Source organism: Tribolium castaneum, chromosome 1 (assembly GCF_031307605.1).
Source record: "Tribolium castaneum strain GA2 chromosome 1, icTriCast1.1, whole genome shotgun sequence".
NCBI classification, from domain to species: domain Eukaryota; kingdom Metazoa; phylum Arthropoda; class Insecta; order Coleoptera; family Tenebrionidae; genus Tribolium; species Tribolium castaneum.
The window spans coordinates 36,560,426-36,586,401 of record NC_087394.1 but is presented as its reverse complement, the minus strand read 5'-3'; the positions used below and the strand labels follow the sequence as shown (position 1 = coordinate 36,586,401).

The 25,976-nt window shown below is 36.5% G+C and overlaps 10 protein-coding genes across 13 annotated transcripts in view; 6 read left to right on the top strand and 4 right to left on the bottom strand.

The window, feature by feature from the left end:
- Window positions 1-14,903, bottom strand: part of LOC663089 (cousin of atonal) — a 117,726-nt gene extending 102,823 nt beyond the window's left edge. Inside the window, exon 1 of the transcript XR_010335250.1 lies at window positions 14,660-14,903. The gene's annotated coding sequence lies outside the window, so the exon portion shown is untranslated. The remainder of the gene's footprint in view (window positions 1-14,659) is intronic.
- LOC663222 (facilitated trehalose transporter Tret1) lies at window positions 2,458-6,873 on the top strand. The gene is made up of 2 exons (XM_969279.5): window positions 2,458-2,665; window positions 5,409-6,873. Exons 1-2 carry the CDS (start codon window positions 2,590-2,592, stop codon window positions 6,761-6,763), a joined length of 1,431 nt encoding a protein of 476 aa, XP_974372.1. The 5' UTR covers window positions 2,458-2,589; the 3' UTR covers window positions 6,764-6,873.
- On the top strand, window positions 8,788-13,736 carry LOC663245 (facilitated trehalose transporter Tret1). Its single transcript, XM_969301.5, has 3 exons — window positions 8,788-9,073; window positions 9,677-9,766; window positions 12,335-13,736. Exons 2-3 carry the CDS (start codon window positions 9,712-9,714, stop codon window positions 13,702-13,704), a joined length of 1,425 nt encoding a protein of 474 aa, XP_974394.1. The 5' UTR covers window positions 8,788-9,073; window positions 9,677-9,711; the 3' UTR covers window positions 13,705-13,736.
- Usp39 (Ubiquitin specific protease 39) lies at window positions 13,732-16,524 on the top strand. The gene is made up of 4 exons (XM_969320.5): window positions 13,732-13,951; window positions 13,999-14,037; window positions 14,089-14,349; window positions 15,365-16,524. The coding sequence occupies exons 1-4, from the start codon at window positions 13,876-13,878 to the stop codon at window positions 16,492-16,494; spliced, it is 1,506 nt and encodes a 501-aa protein (XP_974413.2). The 5' UTR covers window positions 13,732-13,875; the 3' UTR covers window positions 16,495-16,524.
- A 254-nt stretch (window positions 16,525-16,778) lies between these two features.
- On the bottom strand, window positions 16,779-17,848 carry LOC663284 (uncharacterized protein). Its single transcript, XM_969340.4, has 2 exons — window positions 17,721-17,848; window positions 16,779-17,674 (listed from the first exon to the last, which is right to left on the bottom strand). Exons 1-2 carry the CDS (start codon window positions 17,741-17,743, stop codon window positions 16,795-16,797), a joined length of 903 nt encoding a protein of 300 aa, XP_974433.1. The 5' UTR covers window positions 17,744-17,848; the 3' UTR covers window positions 16,779-16,794.
- Window positions 17,849-17,923: 75 nt separating this feature from the next.
- On the top strand, window positions 17,924-18,572 carry Alr (Augmenter of liver regeneration). The gene is made up of 3 exons (XM_969360.4): window positions 17,924-18,056; window positions 18,108-18,319; window positions 18,365-18,572. The coding sequence occupies exons 1-3, from the start codon at window positions 17,946-17,948 to the stop codon at window positions 18,525-18,527; spliced, it is 486 nt and encodes a 161-aa protein (XP_974453.1). The 5' UTR covers window positions 17,924-17,945; the 3' UTR covers window positions 18,528-18,572.
- Window positions 18,573-18,588: 16 nt separating this feature from the next.
- Window positions 18,589-21,399, top strand: LOC100141754 (oocyte zinc finger protein XlCOF6). 3 transcript variants are annotated; one of them, XM_008192370.3, is made up of 6 exons: window positions 18,589-18,699; window positions 18,954-19,187; window positions 19,234-19,817; window positions 19,969-20,344; window positions 20,393-20,787; window positions 20,989-21,399. In XM_008192370.3, the coding sequence occupies exons 2-6, from the start codon at window positions 18,998-19,000 to the stop codon at window positions 21,340-21,342; spliced, it is 1,899 nt and encodes a 632-aa protein (XP_008190592.1). In that variant the 5' UTR covers window positions 18,589-18,699; window positions 18,954-18,997; the 3' UTR covers window positions 21,343-21,399. The 3 variants fall into 3 exon arrangements, with proteins under 3 accessions (XP_008190592.1, XP_001814285.1, XP_008190593.1); XM_001814233.4 differs by lacking the exon at window positions 18,589-18,699 and adding an exon at window positions 18,708-18,883; XM_008192371.3 differs by lacking the exon at window positions 18,589-18,699 and adding an exon at window positions 18,708-18,907.
- On the bottom strand, window positions 21,330-25,954 carry LOC663346 (uncharacterized protein). Its single transcript, XM_008192369.3, has 2 exons — window positions 25,835-25,954; window positions 21,330-21,693 (listed from the first exon to the last, which is right to left on the bottom strand). The coding sequence occupies exons 1-2, from the start codon at window positions 25,852-25,854 to the stop codon at window positions 21,396-21,398; spliced, it is 318 nt and encodes a 105-aa protein (XP_008190591.1). The 5' UTR covers window positions 25,855-25,954; the 3' UTR covers window positions 21,330-21,395.
- Window positions 22,063-25,976, top strand: part of LOC100141615 (protein TMEPAI) — a 168,165-nt gene continuing 164,251 nt past the window's right edge. The window contains exons 1-2 of one of the 2 annotated variants that reach the window (XM_064358494.1): window positions 22,063-22,241; window positions 22,793-22,817. In XM_064358494.1, the coding sequence (XP_064214564.1) occupies window positions 22,208-22,241; window positions 22,793-22,817 (59 nt within the window). In that variant the 5' untranslated portion in view covers window positions 22,063-22,207. The remainder of the gene's footprint in view (window positions 22,242-22,792; window positions 22,818-25,976) is intronic. The other variant, XM_064358499.1, reaches the window with a different exon arrangement.
- On the bottom strand, window positions 23,192-25,722 carry hay (haywire). The gene is made up of 2 exons (XM_969413.4): window positions 24,985-25,722; window positions 23,192-24,901 (listed from the first exon to the last, which is right to left on the bottom strand). The coding sequence occupies exons 1-2, from the start codon at window positions 25,627-25,629 to the stop codon at window positions 23,210-23,212; spliced, it is 2,337 nt and encodes a 778-aa protein (XP_974506.1). The 5' UTR covers window positions 25,630-25,722; the 3' UTR covers window positions 23,192-23,209.

Below are 25,976 nucleotides of genomic sequence, written 5' to 3'. Positions count from 1 at the left end.
CTATTTTTAGATTTGCATTTATGTACAAAGAAAATTCGACACGTGTCATGGAACTACTTGATCACAATCGAAAAATTGTAAACAGGGTTATTCATTTATTAGGTTTATTAAAAGAAAAATCATGATTGATTTAAACTGCTCAAAACAAACTACTCTGAATGTCTGTTTTTTCTTAAAACTTTTAAAATCACTTTAAAAAATGGTTAATTCAAATTATTTCACTTAGAAGAATATTATTTTTGCGTAATTTTTATAATATGTAGAAGCCAGAAACGTCTTAAAATACTCTTTCAAACACATTTGTTAAAGGTTCTACAATTTCTACGTACGATTTTATTTTTGATCAAGAGCTGACCTGACCTGACCAAGAAAGCGTTTAAATTTTTGACTCTGTACTACCTAATATGAGTAAAAGAAAATGAAAAATAAATCGCTACCTAAGTAAAAAAAAATGATAAAAAAAAATGACAATCATTCAAAAACTTATTAAATGTCTACAAAAATTTTAAGACAGTTCAAACGTCAGTTTTTTTCATGTCTTTAAAATATTCCCAAAAAAAACCGATTGAATCAAAAAGAATTTATTATTTTTATAGTAGAGTTTAGACTCATTTTTCTAGCCCTAAATACGTCATAAAACCATCAGGTCAGGTCAGGTCAGGTCAGGTCAGTATTAAAAAAATGTAAGTATAAATTTTCGAAAATATTAAATAATTATGCTTTTTCCTCCTAATTAAATGACTTTTATGTAATTTGACCTAAAGCGTCAAAATTGTTGACACTCAATAAGTATAAAATAAAATAAAACAACATAAAAAATTCGCTAAGTAAAAGATTGATGAAAACCCACGCCAGATGTCTGTTTCTTTCTTCAAATTAAAAAAAGTACATTTTAAAAAATGCATTTTCATTGACAAGTTTTAATCAAACGATTTATAGCGTGACTAAAAAATTCCTTTTAATGATAATTAAAAAAATAATTAAAATGTTAAAAAAAAGATCGCGAAGTAAACAATGACAAATGTTCGAAAACTTTTGGGTTGTCTAAACACCTGTTTTTTTTTTCAATTTTTTTAAATCACCCCCAAAAAAATACATTGGTTGTTAAAATAATTTTTAAGCTAGTTTAACTTTTAAACTAAGTTTAGAATCATTTTTTAAAAACATCAAATTAAAGAAAATATATTTTCAAATATACATACAGAGTTTTTCACATAACTTTACGTCCCTGACAAACGTTAAATGCAACCCATTATACATTATACATTTATAACTCGATATCCTTAGTTATGTTTAATTAATATGAAATCAGGACACCTCTGACAATTATACTTGACATAAATCCTAACATTCGACAGATAAAATTTTAGGACAATTGGCCAAATCAAAAACGCCAGCGACTGCAATAAATCATGATGATAATAAAATAAGAGTTATGAAAGCTGTGAACAATAAGTATCAGCTGTAGGCGCAAATTTGTAAATTAGCTAATCGTTGGTTAACCGCATTCTAAGATTACCATGTCACATTGGTCATCCAAACGTTACAGTATAAGCTGATTATGAAAGCAAACACTGTTGTTATTTTATGAAAAATAAAAAGAAAAAAAACAAAAACCTGTTTTTTATTAAAGTCTGTCAGGGATATCCAAATCTTAAACAAGTTTACAATTATTACTGTTTTTGAATCAGGTTATAATTGAGTAATGTATTACTGGTTGCATTTAATATTCCTCAGGATCATAAAGCTATACGAATCACCTTATATCCTACCTACTAAATGCTCTTCCGCTACAGTTTTTAATCAAACGGCAGTTTATGATAAATAGATTCAAAAATACGTTAGAAAAAATAATGTAAAAACATTTAAACACTTTTTACAGTATAACTTTGGGTTGTCCAAATGTCTTCTTTTTTCATTCTTATTTTAAATCGGTCATAAGAAAGCGGTTAATTTAAAATGTATTTACATTTCACCTTCAAGTAAGTAGGTATATTTATTTTTATGGTATTTTGTAAGCAGAGTATTTTTTCGCATTTAAAACTATACTTATTTAAGAAGATATTTTCAAGAATTGTAGTCAAACCATCTACATTTTTGACACCAAAAAAGAAAAAAACTTCGTTAAACACACAGCTTCCCAAACATTGGAAAACTTATTAAATTTTCGATTTTATTACGAAATTAAACAATCAATAAATTTCAAAGGTAAACCGACCCAAGGTGAAACCCCGTCTCTCGTTTTTTCAAAATTCGGAAGCGTTGAAAACTTGACACGTTATTTGGGGTCAAAGCCTTTTGTAATAAATTGCCGAAAAAATGATACCAAGGCTGTTCGATCTTCCCCCAAACAATCGTTATTCTTATCTTTGCGATTTTGGCACATTTCCCTACAGTGTGCGCCTCTTAAATTCGATTTCGCATGTTTCGAATCAGCTGTGCTCGTTCGCTCACCAATTACTTCGGGTATTTTCCTGGCACTAGCTATTTAAACCCGCCGGTGTTTCACTCCCATTCATTCGTACAGTAAACCCTCACTCGCGACTATCATGTTGAAAAAAAACTCAAAAGGGACCAAATCTTAACACAATGAAGATTGCCACTAGTTTCAACTCCAAAGTGCCCGAGGGCAAGCCCTTGTGCCAGTATTTGGCCGCCTTCACCGGTGAGTTTTATTTTTGTGTGCAAATGATTGCCACTTTATTTGTTTATTTCAATCAAGAATGATTTTTTCGCCGCGCAAATTTCCTGACTCACCAAAAAACCCTAGCTATTTTAAACTCGACTTGGCTTCCAAATGAATATTTGATTTATGACCAACTCGTGGAGGTAATTTTAACGAGAAATTTTTGCGTTTTTTGATTTATGACTTTGTGGATGCGCCTGGTATAAAAAACGGCGCCAAGACGTCTGCAAACCTGACCTTGAGACTGATAACACACTCATTACTATTAAACGCTTTTGTGTGATTTTTTACGTAATCGACCATCAAGGGGTCATGCTGTGATAATGCTCCCATCATTAATTTAATAGTTCATTACCATAATAACCGATAAAAAATTAATTAAACGCTCGTTTGTGTTTGTTGATTGAAAATGGACCAAAAACAGTAATTTTGTTGAGATATTTGTTCAGGTCGGCGCGCCATTTTAAGTTATCTGTACAATTGGTTGCCTAACCAAAATTTTATTTTTTAATTAAACGTTATCTATTTCAGCCATTACAAAAGACAATTTAAACTTCAACTAACCTTGGCATTGTACACAATTTGTGTTGTAAAAAAGTGCTAACAATGTCAAAAATAATGCGTGTATAACTGGTTGCCTGACATAGTCACTTATTCCAAATAAAAATTTTGCATGGGAAAAAAGTTTAGAGACTTTTGGTTCTGCTATTTATTCCGTTCAGTTCAGTTATTAAATTATTAAATAATTCTTGGGTCTATTACAAAATTTAAATAATTAAACACAAAAAATAGAAATTTAATTAAAAAAAAATTTTATGATAATCAGTACCTGCTCAGAATTAATAGATTAAAAATATTACGGCTACTCACACTACTTACAGTGTTTTTCTCAAAAAATAATAGTAAATAAGTTAATAATAAATCCTGCACATATTTAATAAAAATATTATTAATAAAAATCACGAATAAAGTTATGATAAAAATTTAAAACAGTCAATTTACTTTGACACAAACCAAACTACTTAAATTATTGGGATTTAATTAAATTGAAAAAAATCCTAAGACATGTAAACATTATAATACGAAAAAAGCGATCATAAACCAAAATATTTTTGAAAAATATGTTTAAATTTACATCTTGTTCAGCAACTTTACGGATAATAGGTAATAGTTTCATAATTTTAGAAGGTTTTAGAACAGAAAAAGAACAAAAATTATTATAAGAATAAAATTTAAATATAGGTAGGTGTACATTTAATATAAAAAAGTAATTAAAGAGCAATTTAAAACATTTCCAGCTGGTTAATTGAAAAATAATTTAAGGGACGTTGGCGTTTAGTTTTGAAACAGCTAATAGTTGCATTTTAATAAAAAAATTAAAATCAATTAATTGACAATTTGTGAATTTTTGACAGCTTTGACAATTATTGACAGAAAATTCACAATTTTTTTTACACCAATTTCAAAGTTAACTAGATGAGAATCATTTAAAGACACATTGTATAATAACTTCTTTCTGTTACTAATACCTAGTTGACCCAGCATTTGATTTTTATTTAGTTTCATGGTCATTTTTAAACTTCCAAATTTACAAAGTCCGAATATAAAATATTTTGAACAGTTTTTTTGTCAGTGAAATTTTTCCCAAAAATTCCAAAATTTTCCAAAATTGTAGAAATCACATACTTTATGTTATACTTAATAATGTCTCAATAAATAATTTTTGTATTCGATTATAAATTAATTACCATATTTTTTTTAACATAAAATAATACATAGAACTCTCCGTAAAAGTTGAGGAACTTAAAACAAGTATAAGTATTATTCCAACTATTATATCTTCAACTTTAAATTGTTAATTACTCAGTTTTTCTATTTTAATTCAAGACATTTTTTCATGTAGCTTTGATTTTAATTAATCTTCTATCGTTTATGCAGCTAACTTGTGTTTTTTAACTGAACAAAAATTTTTTTTTGCTTTTGCCATAAAGTCTGGAACACCTGGTACAATAAAATTTATTCTTGTCTACAGGATAAAGCAGCTTCCCAATTTTTTGACTATAATAATAATAATAATAATACATGCCACATCAGAATTGAATTAAATATTATTATATTGTAAATATTCAGTTTATTTTATTAAGAATGAACGGATTATCGTATCGTACATACCAGGAAGTTACTCAACATAAAGAAATAACGAATACTTATTTAGAAAAAAGACAATTCGTTAGAAATGCAATTGTTCTGGTAGTTAAGTTATTCAGATAATCATCCTGGTTTTTAAAACATAAACTATACATTTTTCAAAGAACATTGGAATACGTTTCGTTACTTTCTTAAAAATCAACTCAAATATCCAAAAATTGATCAATTTTCTCAATTTTCCTTGCAGTACGTTCCTAGTTTTATGAGTGTGTTAACAAACAAATGAAAAAAGTAATTATGATTTCAACTTTAAGCGAATACCAAGAGAATTCGACTGCGATCAGATTTTAAGATTTTAATAATTAACAGTGCTCTAAATCATCAAAAGAATAGTTTTACCTATAGTAGGACAAAAAAAATTTCCCCGGAAAACCTATTTTAGAGAACGAAATTCCAATTAAAAAACACGTTCTGTCACCTGGTGCACCCCAGTCAAAATTTTTATCACTTTCCAACCACCCAGAATTTTCTTTAATTTCCCAATCATTTCTTAAACTGTTGCCTCTCCCCACAGGAACCTTGACCATCGTCACCAGCGGCATGCACTACGGCTGGCCCTCCCCCTCGCTCCCAATCCTGGAACGCCTGGAGAACTCCACCTTGACCATGAACCACTCTGAAGGCTCCTGGATGGCCGTCATGCCCCTCCTCGGCGCCCTCATCGGCTCGCTCCTCGCCGCCACCGTCGTCGACATCCTCGGCCGCAAACGCGCCATCCTCCTCACCTGCTTCCCCTTCTTCGCCGCCTGGATAATGATCGCCTTCTCCCAATCCCTCACTGTCTTATACATCGCACGTTTCATCGCCGGCATCGCCGACGGCTGGGCCTTCACTGCCGTCCCCATGTACATCGGCGAGATCGCCGACCCCAAAATCCGCGGCCTACTAGGATCAGGCGTCTCCAGCTCCTGGATCTTCGGAATTCTCCTAATCAACGCAATCGGTTCATACTTGAGCATCACCATAACGGCACTTGTCTCGTCAATTGTGCCAGTGCTGACGCTCTTAACGTTTGTCTGGATGCCGGAAAGTCCGTACTATTTGGTGATGCGGGGCCACAAGGAGGAGGCCAAGTGTAACTTGCAGCGTCTTCGAGGCTTGGAGGACGTGGACAGTGAGTTGACGCGGGTTAGTTTGGCTGTGAAGGCACAAACGCAAAACAGCGGGAAATTCCTCGATTTATTCGTGACGAAAAGTAACAGGAAAGCTGTTTACATTATAATGGCACTACGTGGGGCACAACAACTGAGCGGCACCACGGCCATCACCTTCTACACCCAACTCATCTTCGAAGAAGCTGGAGATGACATTTCCTCCGAACTCGCCACAGTTATCTATTTCTCCGTCCAGTTCCTTCTCACTATTCTGTGTTCAAGTATTGTGGACAAGGCCGGCCGAAGGCCGCTCCTGGTCCTTTCGTTAACCGGCTCGGCTTGTGCCTTGTTCCTCGAAGGCACTTATTTCTTCATTAAAACACAAACTGCCATAGATGTGTCGTCCTTCACCTGTATTCCCGTCATTTCCCTGATCGGGTTTGTGATTTTCTTCAGTTCTGGAATGCAGTCCATCCCGATTTTGATGCTAGGGGAGTTGTTCCCAGCCAATGTCAAAGCGTTCGCCCTGTGTTTGGCCGATATTTATTTTTGTTTGATGGCCACGGTCGTGTCAAAGTTCTTCCAGATAGTGAAAGATTCCTTCGGGATCTATGTCCCGTTTTACGTTTTCACGGGCAGTTGTTTGCTGGGGTTGGTTTTTATCGTGTTGTTTGTGCCGGAGACTAAGGGCAAAAGTCTGGAGGAGATACAGCAATATTTGGGGGGGAAAACGGGGAAGGAGGGCGAGGAGAAAAGCGAAAGTGAAGTCGTGTGATAAGACTGATTGTTGCGTTCGTTATTGTTTTATATTTTGTACTGTGAGCTAGGCTAAGTGATATTTTTTCTATGAAAAAATATTTTATTAAATTAAGTTTGATATAGCGAGTTTGTGTTTGATTTTCCTCGAATCCACACAATCGATGATGGTGCAAGCACGCATTTGTTTTAAGCTGAAGATAAATGACAGTGTGATGTACCCCTTTCACTAAATGCCAAGAGATGGCGCCACGTTTACATATTGTATGTTTCAAGTGTTGTAGAGTTACAAAATGGTTTAAAAACGAATTAGATCCGAATATTAATTTTCAATATTTAAAAAAAAAACAGAAGAAAGAAAAAGCATCCTATTTTTTTTTAATAAAGTCTAGTTGTGCCCGTGGAAGTCTGATCCTTTTAATTTTTTTTAAAATATTAAAATTAATTTTGAAATTAAAAAAAATCTAGTTGTTTTTAAAAGAAGGTTGAAAGAGTTTTTAACTGTGAATTGAGTCTTTGACTCATGAATATTTTCGCTGCAATTTCAGTGACTTGTAAGTTTTTACTAGTTTATTTTACATTTTCATTATTTTGAAATTTACTGATATTGATATCTTTTAATTATTATTTCATTTTAATTATAAGGAAAGATAAAAAATTCTGAAAAAATTGGCATTCATAGAAAAAACAACATAAAGTTTTTATAAGGTAACACAGATTTCTGTGCAAGTATTTGTTTTTAGATATGTAGGTATTGTAAAAAATTCTTTTTACTCACTCTGTATTTATTAAAAAGTAAAAAAAACAAAAAATTATTTATTATTAAAAACGATGTCAAAATTCAAAAATTCCTGTGGTCCGAAATTTTAAAATTTTGTCAAAATGTATAGTTAAAAAAAATAGTAAAGCTATCATGTAATTATTTCACTGCCAAAGTGAGAAGACTCCTAGAAAAAATTTTGGAAATTTTTTGTCTAAAGTCTAGATATATTTAAAAATATCATCAGAAATACACGAATGTTAATATCACGAAAAAAAATAACCGTCACTTACAAAAAAGGGAAAAATACAGAAAGATAAAGGTCTTTGTATGATTATTGATTAGCGATAAATTTCCTATGTTTAATAACTGATTAATTAATTATTCGCTGCAAAAAATTGTTATTTCCAATGCCATTTTAGAACAAATGATACTGTACCTAATGGTTTTTTTTGCAAAAAATTCGAAAAAGTACGACCACTAACACCAAAAGTAATAATAATAAAAAAATAATCTACCTACAATTTTCAAAAAAACCCTGTAATCAGAAATTTTGGATTTTTTACAAAATATAGTTTAAAGCTATCACGTAATTATTTCACCGCTTAAGTACAATGCGTTCAAAAAGTCTTTAGATCAACTCATGCTGTGAAATTTTCAATGTATGTTGATTTTTACGATGACTACATACGACAATACTGGCGTTGGAAAAAATCGCAAGTAGTGCGTTTGACACTTCAACAGAATAAAAGAATAATTTGTTAATCTAAATTCCACAGCAAGAGTTGATCTAAAGACTTTCTGAACGCACCGTAAAAAAATGTATGAAATTTTTGTCTTTCTGACACGATCTTTTATAGTCACCCGGTATTTGTTGTTAAGTAATAGGTACCACATTATTGTTTTTTATTACGTAAAATCTATGATGTTATAACTACTGCCTGTCTGTTCACAACCCAATAATTTCTATGTCAAAAATTGTGATGAACTAATAAGTTATTTTAAAATTAAAAACTAGCAGAAAGTTTCTGTATAATTGGACTAAAAGCTACGTTTGTAAAACCAAAATAAATACATTTTGGCAATGGAAAGTTAAAAGAAAATAAAATAAATCATATTAATAATGAGATTTCGGGACTTTTGCGGCATTCCTACCAACCAAAAATTTTTCGCCGCGCCAAATTTGAATAAAAGATAAGTATAACAGTCAAAGCAACCGTTATACCGCAAACTCGCTCCTGTTAAAAATGAATCTGGTAGTTTTCCACTCGACGTCACATTTCTGGCGGATCCGCAACCATTCGCAATGTGAACAATATCCTTTAAAAATAGAAAGGACGGCCAAGTTCGAAATAACCATTTTTCTGCACCGATTTAGTGCGTGTTGAGTTTTTTTTCAATTGTTAGTGGATGCTGGAGGCCATAAACACCACCACGGCGATGATTTGAGTGAAACTGCACGCAGACGTTGAACGACACTCACTCGAACTGGTTGGAAGTGGTTTCATTTCGAAAATTTTCTTTGTGCTTGCTTTTGCAAAAAACGATCTTAATTTTATTGTTGTGTGGGTAAGTCAATATTTTGTGGTTGGTTGCCGCTGTGTCTGGAATTTATCGATTGATAGTAATATGGGAGATGTCAGGAATTTTAATTCGAGAATTGAAATGTTTATTTTTTATGTGTGACACTCGTAAATTTTAATAATTGATGCTTTCGGCCGCTAGGTCAGGGCCGGGCACGAAAAAAACAAGGAATTAATAAGTTAAATGGTTGTGGGTACAATTAATGATAAGCAAAGTGTGCAAAATCAACATGTTTTTTATCAAAAAATTTAATTACATGTTATTGTTGACCCGTGAGAATGTAAATTTTGGCCCAAGTCCGGGCCTGGAGCGGCACGAGCTGAGCACACTTGATAAACGAATTCGTGCTAATTTCAATATTAACAAAGATTCAAATCCAAGGATTTTCCCACTTCAAGGTAATGATCAAAGAGGAGCAAAATTATCGCCTGAATGAATAATTAATTAAATGAGTCAATTGATAACACACTTGTCTCTCACTCACTTATCACAAATTCCGGATTTTTGACTCAGGAGCTTGGAAAGTTTGCAAATCAAACTATCGCGACCTTGATTAGCGCAGGTTCTCTGAATGGTGCTTTTTTCCAGAGACTCAGTTCCTTCAGAGACTTGAAGACGACAACATGACGTCAGAAACGAAGGGTAGTCCTGTCTTACAATACATTGCTGCCGTCACTGGTAAGTTTGATCGATTTTTTTCGCGTGTCAATTTGTGAAAGTTTAGCTTTCGCGAAAAAATATTCAAAGAGGTCATCGGCGCTTGATGGGGTAATGTTTTGAAAACAAAGGTGTTTTGTTTCCAACGCAACAATTAATTCAAATATGGGTTTTCTGGAAATTTCCATCGTGGTGTGCGGTTACCCAGCTCGTTTTTTGTGACCACGCTGTATAATTGCTTTAGTGCTAATGATCTCTCGTAATAAAGTTTTATCAATTATGCATTCATTGTTTAATTCTGGAGATTAACGCGGTGTAATAAAAAGTGATAGTGCGTTTTTTTCGAATCTTTTGTAATAAATGCTTGGCAAATACTCGTGTGACCTACTTATTTTTGCAAAAAATTGGCAAAGCGAATTTTAAGCAGCTGGGCAGGAGTTTTTGTAATAATCGATTTTTAATTGGTTTCATTAAAAATATTTTGGAAATATTATGATTTTTTTCTTGAAAAAATTATCAAAAGAAATAATTTCCATACAGGGGCTTTAAATGCTCATGTTGTTTGATTTTGTTTACTTTATCGTTTTATTTTTTCCGCTTTATAATACGTAACAAAGCCAATAAATCAAATGAGCAACAACCTTCTAAGAACAAACAATAACAAGAAAACATACCTCATGTCGGTGTTTATTTTGTCAGTTTAATACTTAGATATTGAATATTAAATTATATCCGGAGTGGGATTTTCCATGCATATTTCAGCTTTTTAAAACAGATTGATTGTGGAAATTAATAAATTATTGATAGAGAAAGCCTTTTAATTAAAATACCTACCTTATCTAAACGGAAAAATATTTGCAATTTTTTTCAAAATTTTACCAATTCTTTTCCGAATTGAGGAAGTCAAGTGAAAAAAAAATTAAAACGTAACGTTTTTAATACGTTTTTAGGAAACGAGAAAAATTCAATTCGAATTTTTTTGGAAATTTAAATATACAATCTTTTTACAGCTAGTTCCAAAAAATAATGAATTTAGTAAAAATTAAAAATTCAAACATAAACGTAATTTTTGTGATAACAACAATTTTATTAAGAATTTTAGTTTAAAACATCATTTAAGCTTCATTATTTTAGATAATGATTAATAATTATTTCATATTTTTAATTTTAATTATAAGAAAGGGTAAAAAATTCTGAAAAAATTCACTTACATTGGAAAAAATGTAAGTGTTTAATAACAAATGCTGGCTTCTGTGCAATTAGTCTTTGAAATATAATAAAAAAACGCCTTTAGTAAACTCACCTTGTATGTGGTTGAAGCAGTGATGCCACATGAAGGATTTTTTCCTAGATATAGGAATATTTCCTATAAAAAGGGAAGAGGAATTTTTGGGGAGTTTTTTAATTTTTGATAAAAATACCATATTTAAGGTATACTTCTTTAAATATTGCCATTATTTTATACAAAAGGATTAAACATTTATTTTCATTTTAAAAAGTAAATGCCAATTAGAAAAAAAAATAATCTAGGGAAATTTTAATTTGCAATATGGAGTCAAGTGCTACTTTTTTATCAGAGATCACTGGGTTGAGGTAACATTATGTGCATGATCTAGAGATATTTGTTTAATTCAAAAGTAAAAATATTGTTTTTTTTAACAAAGAAATACGAAATAAAATACTTTCGGTTCACTTTCATAAAAACCATTGTGGTGCAAATGACTAGCCTGTTACCATGACAACACAATGGTTTTTATGAAAGTGAACCTAGTATACGTATTTTTATTTATAACCCAAAACAGTTTTGCCAAAACCATAATGAGTAGCAAGGAAAAAAGTTTTTAAAAAAACACGTTATGTCACGGATTTTTGAGGAGATTTTGCTCACTGTTTTGGACATTGAAGATTTTGTTTTTTGTGGAACTACAATATTTTAATCAATTTTCTACATGAAAAATAGATTGGAACCCTTATTTTTCCTAAAATGGAGCTTCTAACTAGGTTCCTCAAAAGTTCAATTAATAATTTGTTATTCTTTTTTGCTTTAATCTCAATTTTTGCCCGAGAAAGATAAAATTTTTGGGGTTTAAATAATTGTTTGATATTTCCTTTGAATATATTATAGGTATAAAAAACTACCTCAGTTTTTTTGTGTTACTGTATGTTACTGTGTATTTCTGGAGTAAGGAGGGAGAAACAACTTAGGTACAGATTTGACGTAACTCTTTATTACTTTATTACTGAAAATAAGATAAAAATACACCCAAGTGTAAAGTCTATGCATTTGAATAAAAATATCTGATAATGAAGACTTTAACCATTCAAAACCACCTTAAGAAACTAGCCAAAACAAGTTCAAACCCAACGAAAGCATGGCACGACGAAAAGATAACTCGTTTAGTTTTTTATCCAACTTGTTTATGATTACTGATTGATTGTGTAATTGAATACGCCGGTCATCATTCCATTCGTCAACAAAAGAACATCTGGTTGAACCTTCGCTTCTACCTGAACCAGAAACCCCTAAAAACTTAACGACCTGAATCCAATCCTTACAAAATCGAGAAACTCACTTTCGCTTCCTCGCAGGCACTTTGGCCATCGTCACCGACGGCATGATCTACGGCTGGTCGTCCCCCAGCCTCCCCCAGCTCAAAAACAACGAGACTTGCACCTTGTGCATTGACGAAAACCAGGGCTCCAACCTGGCCGTCATGCCCCTGGTGGGGGCGGTCATCGGCTCGCTCACCGCCGCCACCATCGTCGACATCCTGGGCCGCAAACGCACCATCCTTGCCACCGCCGTCCCCTTCTTCCTCTCCTGGATAATGGTGGCTTTCGCCCCCAGCATCGTCCTCCTCTACATCGCGCGTTTAATCGCCGGCATCGCCGACGGCGTCACCTTCACCGTCGTCCCCATGTACATCGGCGAGATCGCCGACCCCCAGGTGCGAGGGATGCTCGGCTCCAGCTGCTCCGTGACCTGGATCGCCGGTTTTCTCATCATAAATGTGATAGGGTCGTACCTTAGTATTAAAACCACGGCACTTGTGTCCTCAATTGTGCCGGCAATCCTATTTATTACATTCTTGTGGATGCCGGAAAGTCCGTACTATTTGTTAATGCGTGGGAGGGCGGACGAGGCCCGGAAATCACTAGAACGCCTCAAAAAACGCGAAAATGTCTCCGGGGATTTGAACCGAATCCGGAACGCAATCCAGGCTGAGGAAAAGTCGCACAATGGGAAATTCGTCGACTTGTTCCGGGTGAAGAGCAACCGGAAGGCCGTTTTCATCATCGGGGGGCTCCGGGGCTTCCAGCAATTGGCGGGGACCACGGCTATTGCCTTCTACACCCATGAGATTTTCCAAACTGCTGGGGACCACATTTCCGCACATTACGCTGTGATGATTTACTACTCCATCCAGTTGCTCCTCACAATGTTCTCCTCGAGTATTGTGGATAAGGCCGGTCGAAGACCACTGTTGATCATCTCAATGGCGGGGTCGGCGTTAGCCCTTTTTGTCGAAGGGACCTATTTTTATCTTTTGAACGAAACGGACATTGATACGAGCTCATTTTCGATCGTGGCCGTTGTGGGGCTTCTAGCTTTTGTGATAATTTTCAGTTTAGGGATGCAGTCAATCCCGATTTGTATGTTAGGGGAGTTGTTTCCCACAAATGTGAAAGCTTTTGCGCTTTGTTTGGCCGATGTTTACTTCAGTGTGATGGCCACAGTGGCCTCCAAGTACTTACAAATAACTAAAGTAGAATACGGACTACATGTCTCGTTTTACGGTTTCGGGATTTGTTCGCTACTTGGACTAGTTTTTATTTATTTCTTTGTGCCTGAAACGAAAGGAAAAACCCTCGAAGACATCCAGAAAAAACTGAGAGGGGAAGTCGAAGTTTGTGATGAACGAGGCGCCGAAGAAGAGAAAGTTAGTCTCAAAGCGTAATTTTATTGAATAAAGTACTTATTTTTTTACAATTTCGAATTTTATTGCATAACCAGATTGACATTATTATTGACACCGTTGACAGTAAATATAACCTTAAAGTTGCAAACACCACACAAAAACAGTCCTAGCGTGATTTAATCAAAAATTAATTAAAAAAGCGTGAATACGATGGAAGCGGACGATGAACCTGCCATGAAAAAGCCCAAGTTCGAGGAGCCCCAAGCCAAATCAAACTCCTCACAACGTAAGTACACATAACCTCGAAAACGCAACTGAAACGTTCAATTTTAGCCGAAATTGAGCCCCCTTCTGACAATTCGGACCGGAAAGGTACAAAAATCAATCGATTAAAGCGCCCTGTTCTATTATTGTCTATTCCAGGTGGGAAGCCCCAAACGCATCGACTGTGCCCCTATTTGGACACAATCAACCGGCAATATCTCGACTTTGATTTCGAAAAATTGTGCTCAGTGTCGTTGACTCGCATCAACGTTTATGCCTGTCTTGTTTGCGGAAAATATTTCCAAGGTAGAGGCACAAACACACATGCTTATACGCATTCGGTGGCCGAAGGCCACCACGTTTTCCTCAACTTGCACACCTTGAAGTTTTACTGCTTGCCCGACAATTATGAAATAATAGGTAATAAATACTCTCAATTGTAGTTTTGAAATTAAGTTGGCAACATTTTTCTTCAAATTTCAACAATTTTACCCAACTCACTTGATTCGAGCTGAAGTTTTACACCGAATTAGATTAAATCGTTTCAATAACGCGAATGTTTGAGAGGGCGCAATGCCAGTAACGCCCCCCTTCAAAAATAAAGTGAAATCTTCGTTTTGTCGCATTTTTCCGATTGGCATTTTATTGAATATCGTTTTGTATGCGTTTTCAACCGAAACTAACTCGAATTAAACCGAGTAATCGTGGAAAAAATACAAAAATGACTAACCTTAGCGTCGTCTAACTGAATTTTTTCAAAACCGGCTTCCAGCTTGCTGCTAACACACTTTGATAGTCTACACACGTCACATTTCCGATAAAAAGTCGATTTGAGTCGTTTTTGCCACTTAACACGCACAAAACACCGGTTTTTCAACACGCAAAAGCAAAAGGACGCGCACTTCGGCAGACAAGCTTCACTCTAACGCTGATGTCACGCCAACGGCACCTCATTGGCTGATTTGAAAATGACACTTGAGCGCGCGTGATTTGAAATTCGCGCGAAGTCTTCAATTGGGAGACTTTTTACAAAGATTAGGATTTATACGTTTTTACAATGTCATAATTCACGAATTTTGTAAAATAAATGCCTGTTTAGCTCAAAAACATGCATAATGGCTTAAAAAAAAAGGAAAAATGAGATAATTTGTGGCCTGATTTGGTAATTTTGCGGCTTGTTTGGCATTTCTGCCTGAAATAACAAGTTGGGATCTTCGGAAAAGACAAACATTATGTAATTATTGAATCCGTTTGGTGGTTTTTCGGTTAATTTTTGTGTTTTTTGTCTATTTTCGATAATCGTGTTGTCAATTTCTGAATTGAAAAAAGCAAATACTAGGAAATGTTCGGGGAAGTATTCGGTTTCAGTAATCAGTGTTGCCACTTAATTTCAAGCTCCAACGATTTTTTTCTAACAAAATTAAATTACTCACAGATTCGTCCCTCGACGACATTAAATACCTGCTCAACCCCACATTTACCGAACAACACATCAGTACATTGGACGTTAGCACAAAAATGTCCCGAGCAATTGATGGCCTACTTTACATGCCAGGAATCGTCGGTTTAAACAACATAAAAGCGAACGATTACTGTAATGTTGTTTTACAAGCCCTTTCACGTGTTGTCCCTTTACGTAATTACTTCCTCCGTGAGGAGAACTACAGCAAGATAAAACGCCCCCCAGGTGACTCCTCTTACCTCCTGGTGCAACGTTACGGTGAACTGATGCGTAAATTATGGAACCCCCGAAATTTCAAAGCCCACGTTTCGCCGCACGAAATGCTCCAAGCTGTGGTTTTGTGGAGCAAAAAGCGCTTCCAAATTACGGCACAAGGCGACCCCATTGATTTCCTTTCGTGGTTTTTGAACGCACTTCATCGGGCACTTAACGGCAATAAAAAGAAAAACAGTTCCATCATTTACCAGTCATTCCTCGGAAACATGAAAATTTACACCAGGAAAATACCACCGACCGAGCTTGACGACAGACAGAAACGCATGCTTTTGTCAACTCCAGAGTACCAGGAGATCATCACCGAGTCACCCTTCTTGTACCTCACCTGCGACTTGCCTCCACCGCCTCTCTTCATCGACGAGTTCCGGGAGAATATCATCCCCCAGGTGAACTTGTACCAGCTCCTCACCAAGTTCAACGGACAGACCGAGAAGGAGTACAAGACTTACAAGGAGAATTTCCTCAAGAAGTTTGAGATTACGCGTTTGCCGCCTTATTTAATCTTGTATATTAAGAGGTTTACGAAGAACACGTTCTACGTGGAGAAGAATCCAACCATTGTGAATTTTCCGGTTAGGAATGTTGATTTTGGCGAGTTTTTGACGCCCGAAGTTAAGGCCAAACATAAACATACGGTCTATGATCTAGTGGCGAATATTGTGCATGATGGAGAGCCGGGGAAAGGCACTTACAGGGTTCATATTTTGCAAAAATCAACGGGCAAGTGGTACGAGATGCAGGACTTGCATGTGACGGATATTTTGCCGCAGATGATTACGCTGACGGAGGCTTATATACAAATTTATGAGCTAAGATTAGAAAAGTAATTTTTTACGAATAAAATTCTATCACCGGAATTTTTGTCTTTTATTTGTCCCTCCCTGATTTTTTTCTGTAATGAAACGTTTAGTCCAGAGAGCGGTTTGTTTTTGGCCTGATTTGGTCAAAAAGCTTTTGAGAAATCAGTCAAATCTTTAGTTCTTGAACATACAGATTAGTTATATTTAAAAGATGAATGCTTTATTATTAATTTTTTGTGAGACATTGTTCAAATAAGTTCGGTAAACTATTCGATTAAAAAAATATTTCGTGAATAAATAAGGAAATGCAATTGGATTTTAAGATCTTTATTTATAATTCTGCCTTGCCAGTTCTGGATTGAACTGATTATTGTACTTTTTGCCCCCAGTTTGAGGCTTCTCTTTTTCTTCCTCCGTCTTTTCCCCGCGTAATTTGGCCAAAAGCCCTTCAGTTCTCTTTCTCTCTTCCCTCTCACGTTTCAACCTTTCCATCCTCAAAAGTTCCAACTTCCGCTTCTTCTCAAAATCGACTCTCTCTTCTTCCGAATCCGACTCACCACTGGAGCGTTTCTTCCGCTTCTTCTTCTTCTTTTTGTGCTTCTTCTTACTTTTTCTACTCTCTTCACTGCTACTCCTTGCCCGTTTTTTCGCCTTTTTCTCAATCGTCTTGAGCGTCAAGGCTACGGCTTTATGCACCGGCTCTTCACTCTTCTTCACACCCACACCAGAATCCCCCAGAAATTTCTTCATCACACTTAAGGGATCTTCCCGAAGTTTACTTTTAAGCCCCACTTCGGTTTTATCATTCCTGAACCTGTCTGGTAGCTCGTCATACCAATTTTTCTTCCCTAAAGCCTCGTTAGTGTCCTGCCCCAGATAAGTCAAGTAACCGATTTGTTTCTCGTACTTTTCTTTCTCTTCCTTTTGTTCCTTTTCGTGTTCTTTGTTCGTAGTTTTAGTGTCAGCAATACCTTCCTCAACCTCTTGGAAAAAATTGACATGACTGGTCTGAGCAGGCGCTTCTTCCTTACTGAGGGGAATAAAATCATTCGTGGGGACACGTTCACGTGCCCTTTGCCTCAATAGTTCAGTTCTGGCCTCGCGTTCGGCCAATTTTGCCCGATCTTTGCGGGCTTTTTCCTCCTCAGCCGCCTTGGCCTCGTCCCTGCGAACCCGGGCGATGTTGTCTTTGGAGCGCACATGCCACCTAAACACAACATTGGACCTGACTGTGCCTAAATCAAACAACCAACCTTTTCTTTGGAAGAATATTCATCCCTTTAACTATTTACAACATTACTGTCATTCAAGTGTCAAACGTCAAGGTGACACTTATCGTCATCCTTTTCCAACTCAGGGAAAATCCTATCTTGTGTTTCTTTCTACCTGTCAATTTTGACAGTCATTTACATTTTTGCACAAACTTAACCAACAATTTCCAAAGTTGCATTTATTCGTTTAATAATGCATTTGCCGTGATGTCGCGCCGGCCTTCGCCCCTCGATACCGAAAAGTGTCGCCAGTGTACAAGTTTCTCGGACTACGCGAAAATCGCACGACGCCAGGCTTATGAAGAAAGTTCCGGAGAAGTGGGGCCCCCTTATTTTGGTAAAACCTGGTTAAAGTCACACGATTTGTAGGTGTCTTCGACCACTGGCTCGGGGACATTCCGGACCGATTGTCCCCTGGATAAGGATGAGTTGGGACGTAGTTCGTGGGGGCTCCTTCACACTATTGCAGCGAAATACCCCGAAAACCCCACCAGGACCGAACAGAAAGACATGACTAGTTTTTTTACGTTATTTTCCAAGTTTTATCCCTGTGATTTTTGTGCCGAAGATTTGCGCAAAGAGTAATTACAGTGTTTAATTATTAAATTTTAAATGATTTCTTCCAGGCTGAAGGCAGATCCACCTCAAATCGCCTCTCAGGAAGACCTAAGTCAGTGGCTTTGTAGATTGCATAATAGAGTTAACAATAAGTTAGGTAAACCTGAATTTGATTGTTCCAAAGTTAACGAGAGATGGAGGGACGGGTGGGCCGACGGCTCTTGTGATTGACCAAAGTGTTTGCTTGTAGTTAATAAATTAGGTAATTAAAAAAGTGTTTCATTTTTCAAAGTGACCCCACGTATGCGCATGCGCATACAAAAACACCTAACCTTAAAGTGTTGCCCAGTTTTCAAATTTCACGGTTTTTCTAACTTTTTGGGCTAAAAAAACGATACACACGGTAAATTTATTACCTCCATTCCTTTTTCTATCAAATTTCGTATTGAAAATTGTGAAAAAAAAACAAATTGTGGCAAAGTGAGGTTATGTCACTCGTGACATTTCACAAAAAATTGCATTTTTTTCGAAAATAAACCACTTTCCTGTCAATATCACTCGGCACAATTGAATAACACATTACAAGGGTTTGTTTTTGGTTAAATTATTAGGTGCATAAGCTCCATTTTAAAATTTGAGGTTAGAATTTTTTTTCAGATTAAAAAATGGTTAAATAATCAATTGCCACACTTTTGGGGGTAATGGACGCGGAGGATGAGTCTACGGCATATTTGAAATTGTTTAATGAGGGCCCCCATAATTATCTCCTGCACAGTAGCGAGGACGGTCTCAATGATGCCTTCCCAGTGGAGCCAATTTTCACCGAGATTGCCTCAGACTGGTCGTCTGAGGGTTTTCCAATTTTGCTCAGTGGCCCCCTTACAGCTGATGGTACATTTGGTGGCTTCGCCCCCCACAAATTAACACTGTCTTTCAGAGAACAACGATAGCGAATCCAACGTACAGTTACTAGCCGAAGACAATGAAAGTAGCAGTCAAAATGAAGACAGTACTTTTTACGATAAAAATCGGTTAGTTCTTTCAAATTATGTTGAGGAGAATGAGGTGGAAAAGACTGTAACACATGTGATAAATGGGGACGCCTACTCAATAACTTACACTCAAGACAGTCAAGAGGAAGTGGCCGAAAGCGAGGAAAATGTTGAAGTGATTCAATTATTAAACATTGACGGGACTGTAACCACCATTAATAAAAATCTGTTCAATGTTGTGGACAAGGAGAAGAGTTTTGAAAATTTTTACACACAAGTCCAGGCCAATAAATGCAAATTGTGCTCGTTTTTGTGTGAAAGTGTTGAGGATATCACTGCTCATATTAATTTGAAACATGGGAAAGAGGTGCAAGTGCCACAAACAAATGGGGTTTTGCCCCCCAATGGCACTAAAATGACCTCGATTCTAAACGTAAATAAGGACAGGAAGAAGTACACTCTGTATATTTGCAGCGATTGTGGCAGTGGCTACTCTAATAAAGAAGACCTGAAGCAACATATGATCACTGTGAGTTTTTCTGATTATTTATTTACTTTATTAATTCGTGTTGCCAATTCAAGTTTTGTAAAAATTACCGTTGAATAATAAAAAAAATATTTGGGTTGGCAACTCGATTTTGGATTTTTTAAACTAATCTCGAGAATAATTTATTTATTAGCAACACAAAATGGTCCAAGCCACAAGCGCTGCCCCCACAAGCCCCGATAAAGTCCCCCCTGATAAACCGGACGTGGAAATCCCCGAAAAACGCTCATCTCGGGCCATTTCCGCCAGTCTTTTAAAAAAACAAAAATCCCTGCGTAAAATCAAATGCTCGATAAAGGGGTGTCCCCTTCGTTTCGACAAGGAGGAGTCCCGTAAACGTCACGAAGACTGTCATGTCGATCAACACAAAAAACAATTTATGTGCCCCGTTTGCAAAAGCAAATTTTCAATTTGGCGCATTTGTAGCACGCACATGTGGAAGTGCCATTCGATTGATTTGGGGCTCTTGACGTGTCCAATGTGCAACGAATTCAAATCATACAGTTCTGGTAATTTTTACGTGTTTTTTTTGAAGTGATTTTTTTACAGTTTTGTAGTCAGAGTTATGAATCACATGGCCATACATAACGAGGAAAAACCGTTTGTTTGTACATCGTGTGGCAAGGCTTTCAAACAGTTGAATCAGTTGCGAAATCACGAAATAATTCATAAAGCACCAGACGAAGTTCCTGATTCGTTCACGACAAAACAGTGCGAATTTTGCGACCGATTTTTCGCAAATTCGAAATGTTTGAAAAAACATATTAAATTCGTTCATGACAAGTTTAAACCGTTCATTTGTAATATTTGTGGCCATCAGACCGCACGTAAGGAAATGTTGCAGCTGCACCATCGTCAACATACAGGGGATAAACCGTTCCATTGCTCCTATTGTGAGTATAAAACCGGCGATCGCAACTGTTTACGGAAACACACGATGCGACACTTCGGGGTAAGTACAATAAAATTTAAAACAAAATAAATAAAGGCCAAATAAACTTGTGTTTATTTAAACATTTAAAATTAATACAAGTACCTAATAATTTTAATAAAATTTTAAATTCAATTTATTTACAATTTTTGCCCGGTTTTTGCGGCGCATTTTTAAACAGTGTTTGTTTCGCGGCGCATTTTTAAACAGTGTTTGTTTCAGGCGGCGAAATACTCGTGCCCATATTGCGACTACCAGTCGATTCAAACGTCAGCTTACAAAATCCATTTGGCCAATAAACACCCAGGAAAAGAGGGGACTTACGCGTGTACTTTATGCAAGTACACAACAATTAACTGCAGTTCATACTTGGCACACGTCAAGTGCCACGAATTGGAAAAAAAGAAGAAGCAAAAAGTTGAAAAACGCCCGGTTGAAGACAACGAGTCGAAATCGAGCGACGAAACGCAGAATTTCCTCAATACGGAACACTCGGAGGAGGCTGTGGACACTGGGGGAATCACAATACCGGCCACCTTCGATTTGCAACTAAACGATCAAAATAGTCTGATTTAACTTTATTAATTGTAATTTTTATAAAAAATCATTAAGGCAATAAATTAATTGATTTAATTACTGATGATTGGTTTGGGTCGTGTTTTGAATATGATTTTCCGGGTGATTATTGTCTTGACCATATATTCAGTTCCTTGGTCTCCTGTTTGTTTCTCTAAGAGAGCGAATGGTTTTTCCATTTTCATTTCTTTGCCGAACATGAGGTGGTGTCCGATTATTAGTACAGGAGTCCCCGATTTCGTAAAATGCAAATCGCCGATGAATTTTCCTTCAAAACCGGTGTCACTGTGGGATTTTAGGTCGCCTTGGAGCTCCAGAATAGCCAAATCGGACGATAAGTGGTCCCCTGGACTGAAAGAGGGAATTTTTAAATTTTGATGATTTCATCATTACCAACCGTAACCAACAACTAGTTTGAAACGAACAATTAATCAAAAATAAATTATTTTAAATGAAGCAACGAGTAAAGTTGGTTTGTGACGATTAATTGAGCATCTTTTCGTAATTTTATCGCGTGTGCATTTGGTACCAACGTCTAGTTACCAAAATCACCAATCGGGAAAACTGCCGAAAGTAATGTAAAATAATTATTAATTAACGTTCAGTTGTGAATTACAAAATAATAAATCAATTTATATCATTCAGTGACTTTAAATCGTTAGTTAATTAATTAATTTTTTGCATATCTTCACCTCATCGTGGTGCGCTGTGCTCTACCGCAATGTCAATTGTTTGTGGCGTCTGTTGTGGTCGGTTTTTTTATTGTCGTGTTTTTGTGCTAAAAATTTAATAATTTTGGTGATTAATTAAGTAAAATGTGTTGCGTGAACAATTTTTTACTAAATTATCGTTGTGTGTGCTTTGGATGACGGTTATTTCGCAAGTGGTCGGATGCAGAGGTTGGTAAAATTTGCAAAATTATTTCGTACTTTATGCGGTTTTTAGCAACTTTGGTTAAAACAGTACAGTTGTTCTTAATAAATAGGCCAGTTTTGGGTCAATAAACCGTTTATTGCATCTTTTTAAAGTTAAAAATTCGATAGTGACGCTTAGAGAGGACGCTATCCTACGTCACAGCCGTCTTAATTTGGCGGATTTTTATACAGTTTGTGTTTCGAGAATTCGTGACGTCACAACCGCGTTGGATCACGGAATCCTATGATCACTGAACCCTCTCAATATTCAAAAAGTCGACAGATATTTGAATTTTTTCATACATTTTTCACAAAATCAAAAATTAACTACTTTCCAGACATTTTCTATAAAATAAAAAACTATTTGGTCTTAAAACTGGATCGAATGCCCGAGAAGCGGTTATGACGTCATAAATAATTACGACTTTAAATTATATAGACTTTTTCTCGTAAAGCATTTATTCCATTGCATTTAAACATTTTTTCTATCTGAAGTCGCTCTAACATTTTTACGTTTTATGTGTTTTTTGTTACAGATTCGTCGAAGGCCACACACAGATGGTGAGTCTGATTAATTTTTTCCCCTATTTTTGCTTTGAATATTCGGTTTTAACTGCGACTATAGACAACTTCGCTATAATCACTATCAATAAAACGAATATAAATATTTGTACGCACGACTGGTTAATAATTTGATCATGATATTTGCACTATTTGAACTACTATAACGATAGCCAATATTCCCTCTAGTAAACCAATAAGATATAGTATAGTACACCTTCAGATTTTTTTGAAAAATAACAAGGAAAATCATGTGTTATTTATCAATTGTTCCATCGCTACAATAGAACTTGCATCGTAATCGTGGATAAAAGATAGTATACAACTCGCTATAATATTAGAACGAAGAAAGCACTAGAAATGAGACAACGAACCAGAACTGAAAAACTTTATTAATATCTGAATTTCTTAAACAATGGATGTTTATGCTGATTCGCCGCATTCTTCTTATACTCGTAATAAACGGCATCATCAGCTCCTGACATGGACCCCATTTGTCCCGTCCTGCGATTCCCTGAGCCCCCAGCTCCTCTACCACCTTCACCTGGAACTTTCTCATCCTCACAGTCGATATCACTCGCAGCCAAAACTTGCTGCAACAACTGTCCCTGCTCTTCCCTCGTTTTGTACATCAAATCAGGCTCTTCATCCATGCCTGCCAACTTGGTAATAACCTTGTAACTGTAACCTTGATTGACCAAAAACCTCTGTCGCTTCCTAGAGTAATTCATTTCCATTGTATCTTGTGATACGAGAGTGTAAAAGAAGGCGTTATATTCCTCAGCGATTGCACCTTTTTTCGCCCTTAAAATCCTCCCTAAACGTTGGGCTTCTTGCCTCCTAGACCCTCCATGTGACGAAATTTGAATCAAAACGTTGGCTTCGGGTAAATCAAAGGACGTATCAGCCACCTTACTCACAAAAATCGTGTTAACTTTCGGATTAAATTTGAAGTTTTGCAAAATTTGAATCCTTTCACCTTGAGAGGTGGGCCCATAAATATACGGTTTATTCATCTTGATGGCGTAGTGTTTCAAAGCGAAAACATTATCTGAAAAAACTATAGTTTTGTCACCTCTTCTTTCGTGATAACGTATCAAGTATTGCGTAGCTCGGAATTTATTCGGATTCATGACGTATAACAAAAGTCTCTTGCTTGTTTTACAACCGAGATACTCTCTATAAAATTCGGGTGTCATCGGGCACCAAACTTCAGCACACTGAACCCTTGCTATAAACCCTCTTTTTTGTAACTCCAACCAGTTGGCTTCGTACAATTTTGGACCAATCAAAAAATTCAAATCGGCAATTTTATCATCCTCTCGCAGTAAAGTCGCCGTCAAACCTAGCTTACAATGCGACTGAACGATAGTTAAAACCCGTCGAAACATTTTGGCAGGAATGGTATGAACTTCATCAAGTACCATAATCCCCCATTCCTGCTCCTGTAACCATTTCATGGTCTGTTCAGCCTCCCATGACCTTCGCTGCGTGTGCGTTATCATGGAATAGGTTGTTACGAGAATGGAACACCCCATTGGTTTATCCTTAGCTTCGGAAGTAAACCGACAAATCATACTATCATCAGCTGTTGACCACATTTTAAATTGTTGTTTCCATTGTTCGACGGAAACACCGGAATTACATAAAACCAGCGCTCGTTTGCGTACCGTACAACATGCCGTTACGCCCACCAGGGATTTACCGGCACCGCAAGGTAACACGATAACACCCGACCGTGCCCGTCCGTTACCGAACATTTTTCGGAGGCTTTTTTCCTGATAGGGGCGAAGTACAGCCGCTGGGCGCAAATCAACGTTAATGTCAGGGTTAATTGTATCGTTTCGGAAATCGTATTCAGCCAATAAAGGGTATTCGAGTTCAATGCAACGTTTTTGTATTGTTTCGATTTTTTCCTGATTGACTTCGAATGAGACAGTTTGAAGAGTTGCTTCTTCTTCATCTTCTTCGTTGTCGATTTTGTCGTAGAAATTTGTAATGTCGTCAGGGACTGCGCTCGAATCGGGTTGGTCACCGGGGGTTGGTTTGGCACCAAAGCTCGGAATGTTTTTCTTTTCTTGCACCTGGGTTGGGGAAAAGTAAGTTAGGGGGATTTGGACATTTTTGGAAATGCTTTTTTATTTTCCTACGATTATTGCCCGTTTACCTGCGTTATAAACTCGTCCCCTTCCTCGTTGCGCCTCAAACGACATTCTTGAATCACCGGGTCTTTCAATAGTTTTTGGAGAATCTCCGGATGGGGGCTCTCCACGAAATATTTATTGTGCTTCAAAACTAGCTTGACTTTCCCATACGATAGCGTACACAGTTTAATGAATTCGACAATACCGTCCGGAATACTCGTTTTACTCAACCGGTTTAAATACTCGATTATGTCGTTAGTCTGCAGCCCCACACTCACGGCGGCATATAACGAATAAGCCGTTAGTTTATACTCGTGAATGTGCTCCGGACGGCAAACGGGCTCCGAAATCGCAATTAGAAAATCATGAGCGTGTTTATAAACCGGTGAAAACGACTCGAGAAAAATATGACCATTGGGGGCGACCCATAACGGTCGTGACGTGTTATCAGGTTTTAGAATCATCTGAGAACGGTAGTCTTTGGCTCCGAATTCGTCCTCTTGGACGCTTTGGTCGTTTTTCTCAGCGTCACGGGCCGCAGCACCCGGAACAGCAGCCCCTTCAGATTCATTGACATCGTCTTCTTCGTACGTCCATTCTTCTTCCTCCTTTTTGCGTTTTTTTGATTTTCCTTCAGCTTTGCTACTGTAGCGTTTAGGTGGACCCATTTTCACAGTTTGATTTGCGTTTTTTCCGATTGTTTTTCACATTTAAAGTGTTGCACAAGTTTACACTTTCATAGGTTAGTGACGTTTGTCAAAAAACACCAACACCAACCTGGCGCCAACAAAAAATTGATTGGACACCAAATGCCAAAACGGGTTAAAATTGCGAAAATTGATACAAAAACTAAACATGCGGGACTATACTTACACTTTTATAACAATAGACATTTTTTATTTGGGTCACAATAACAAAAAAATTGTAAAAACTTCGCGCATAAAAGTGAGGGCGGCACCACCAACCGGTCGTAACCGAAGTTACTAGAATAATAAACAACACGTGAAAGTGAAGT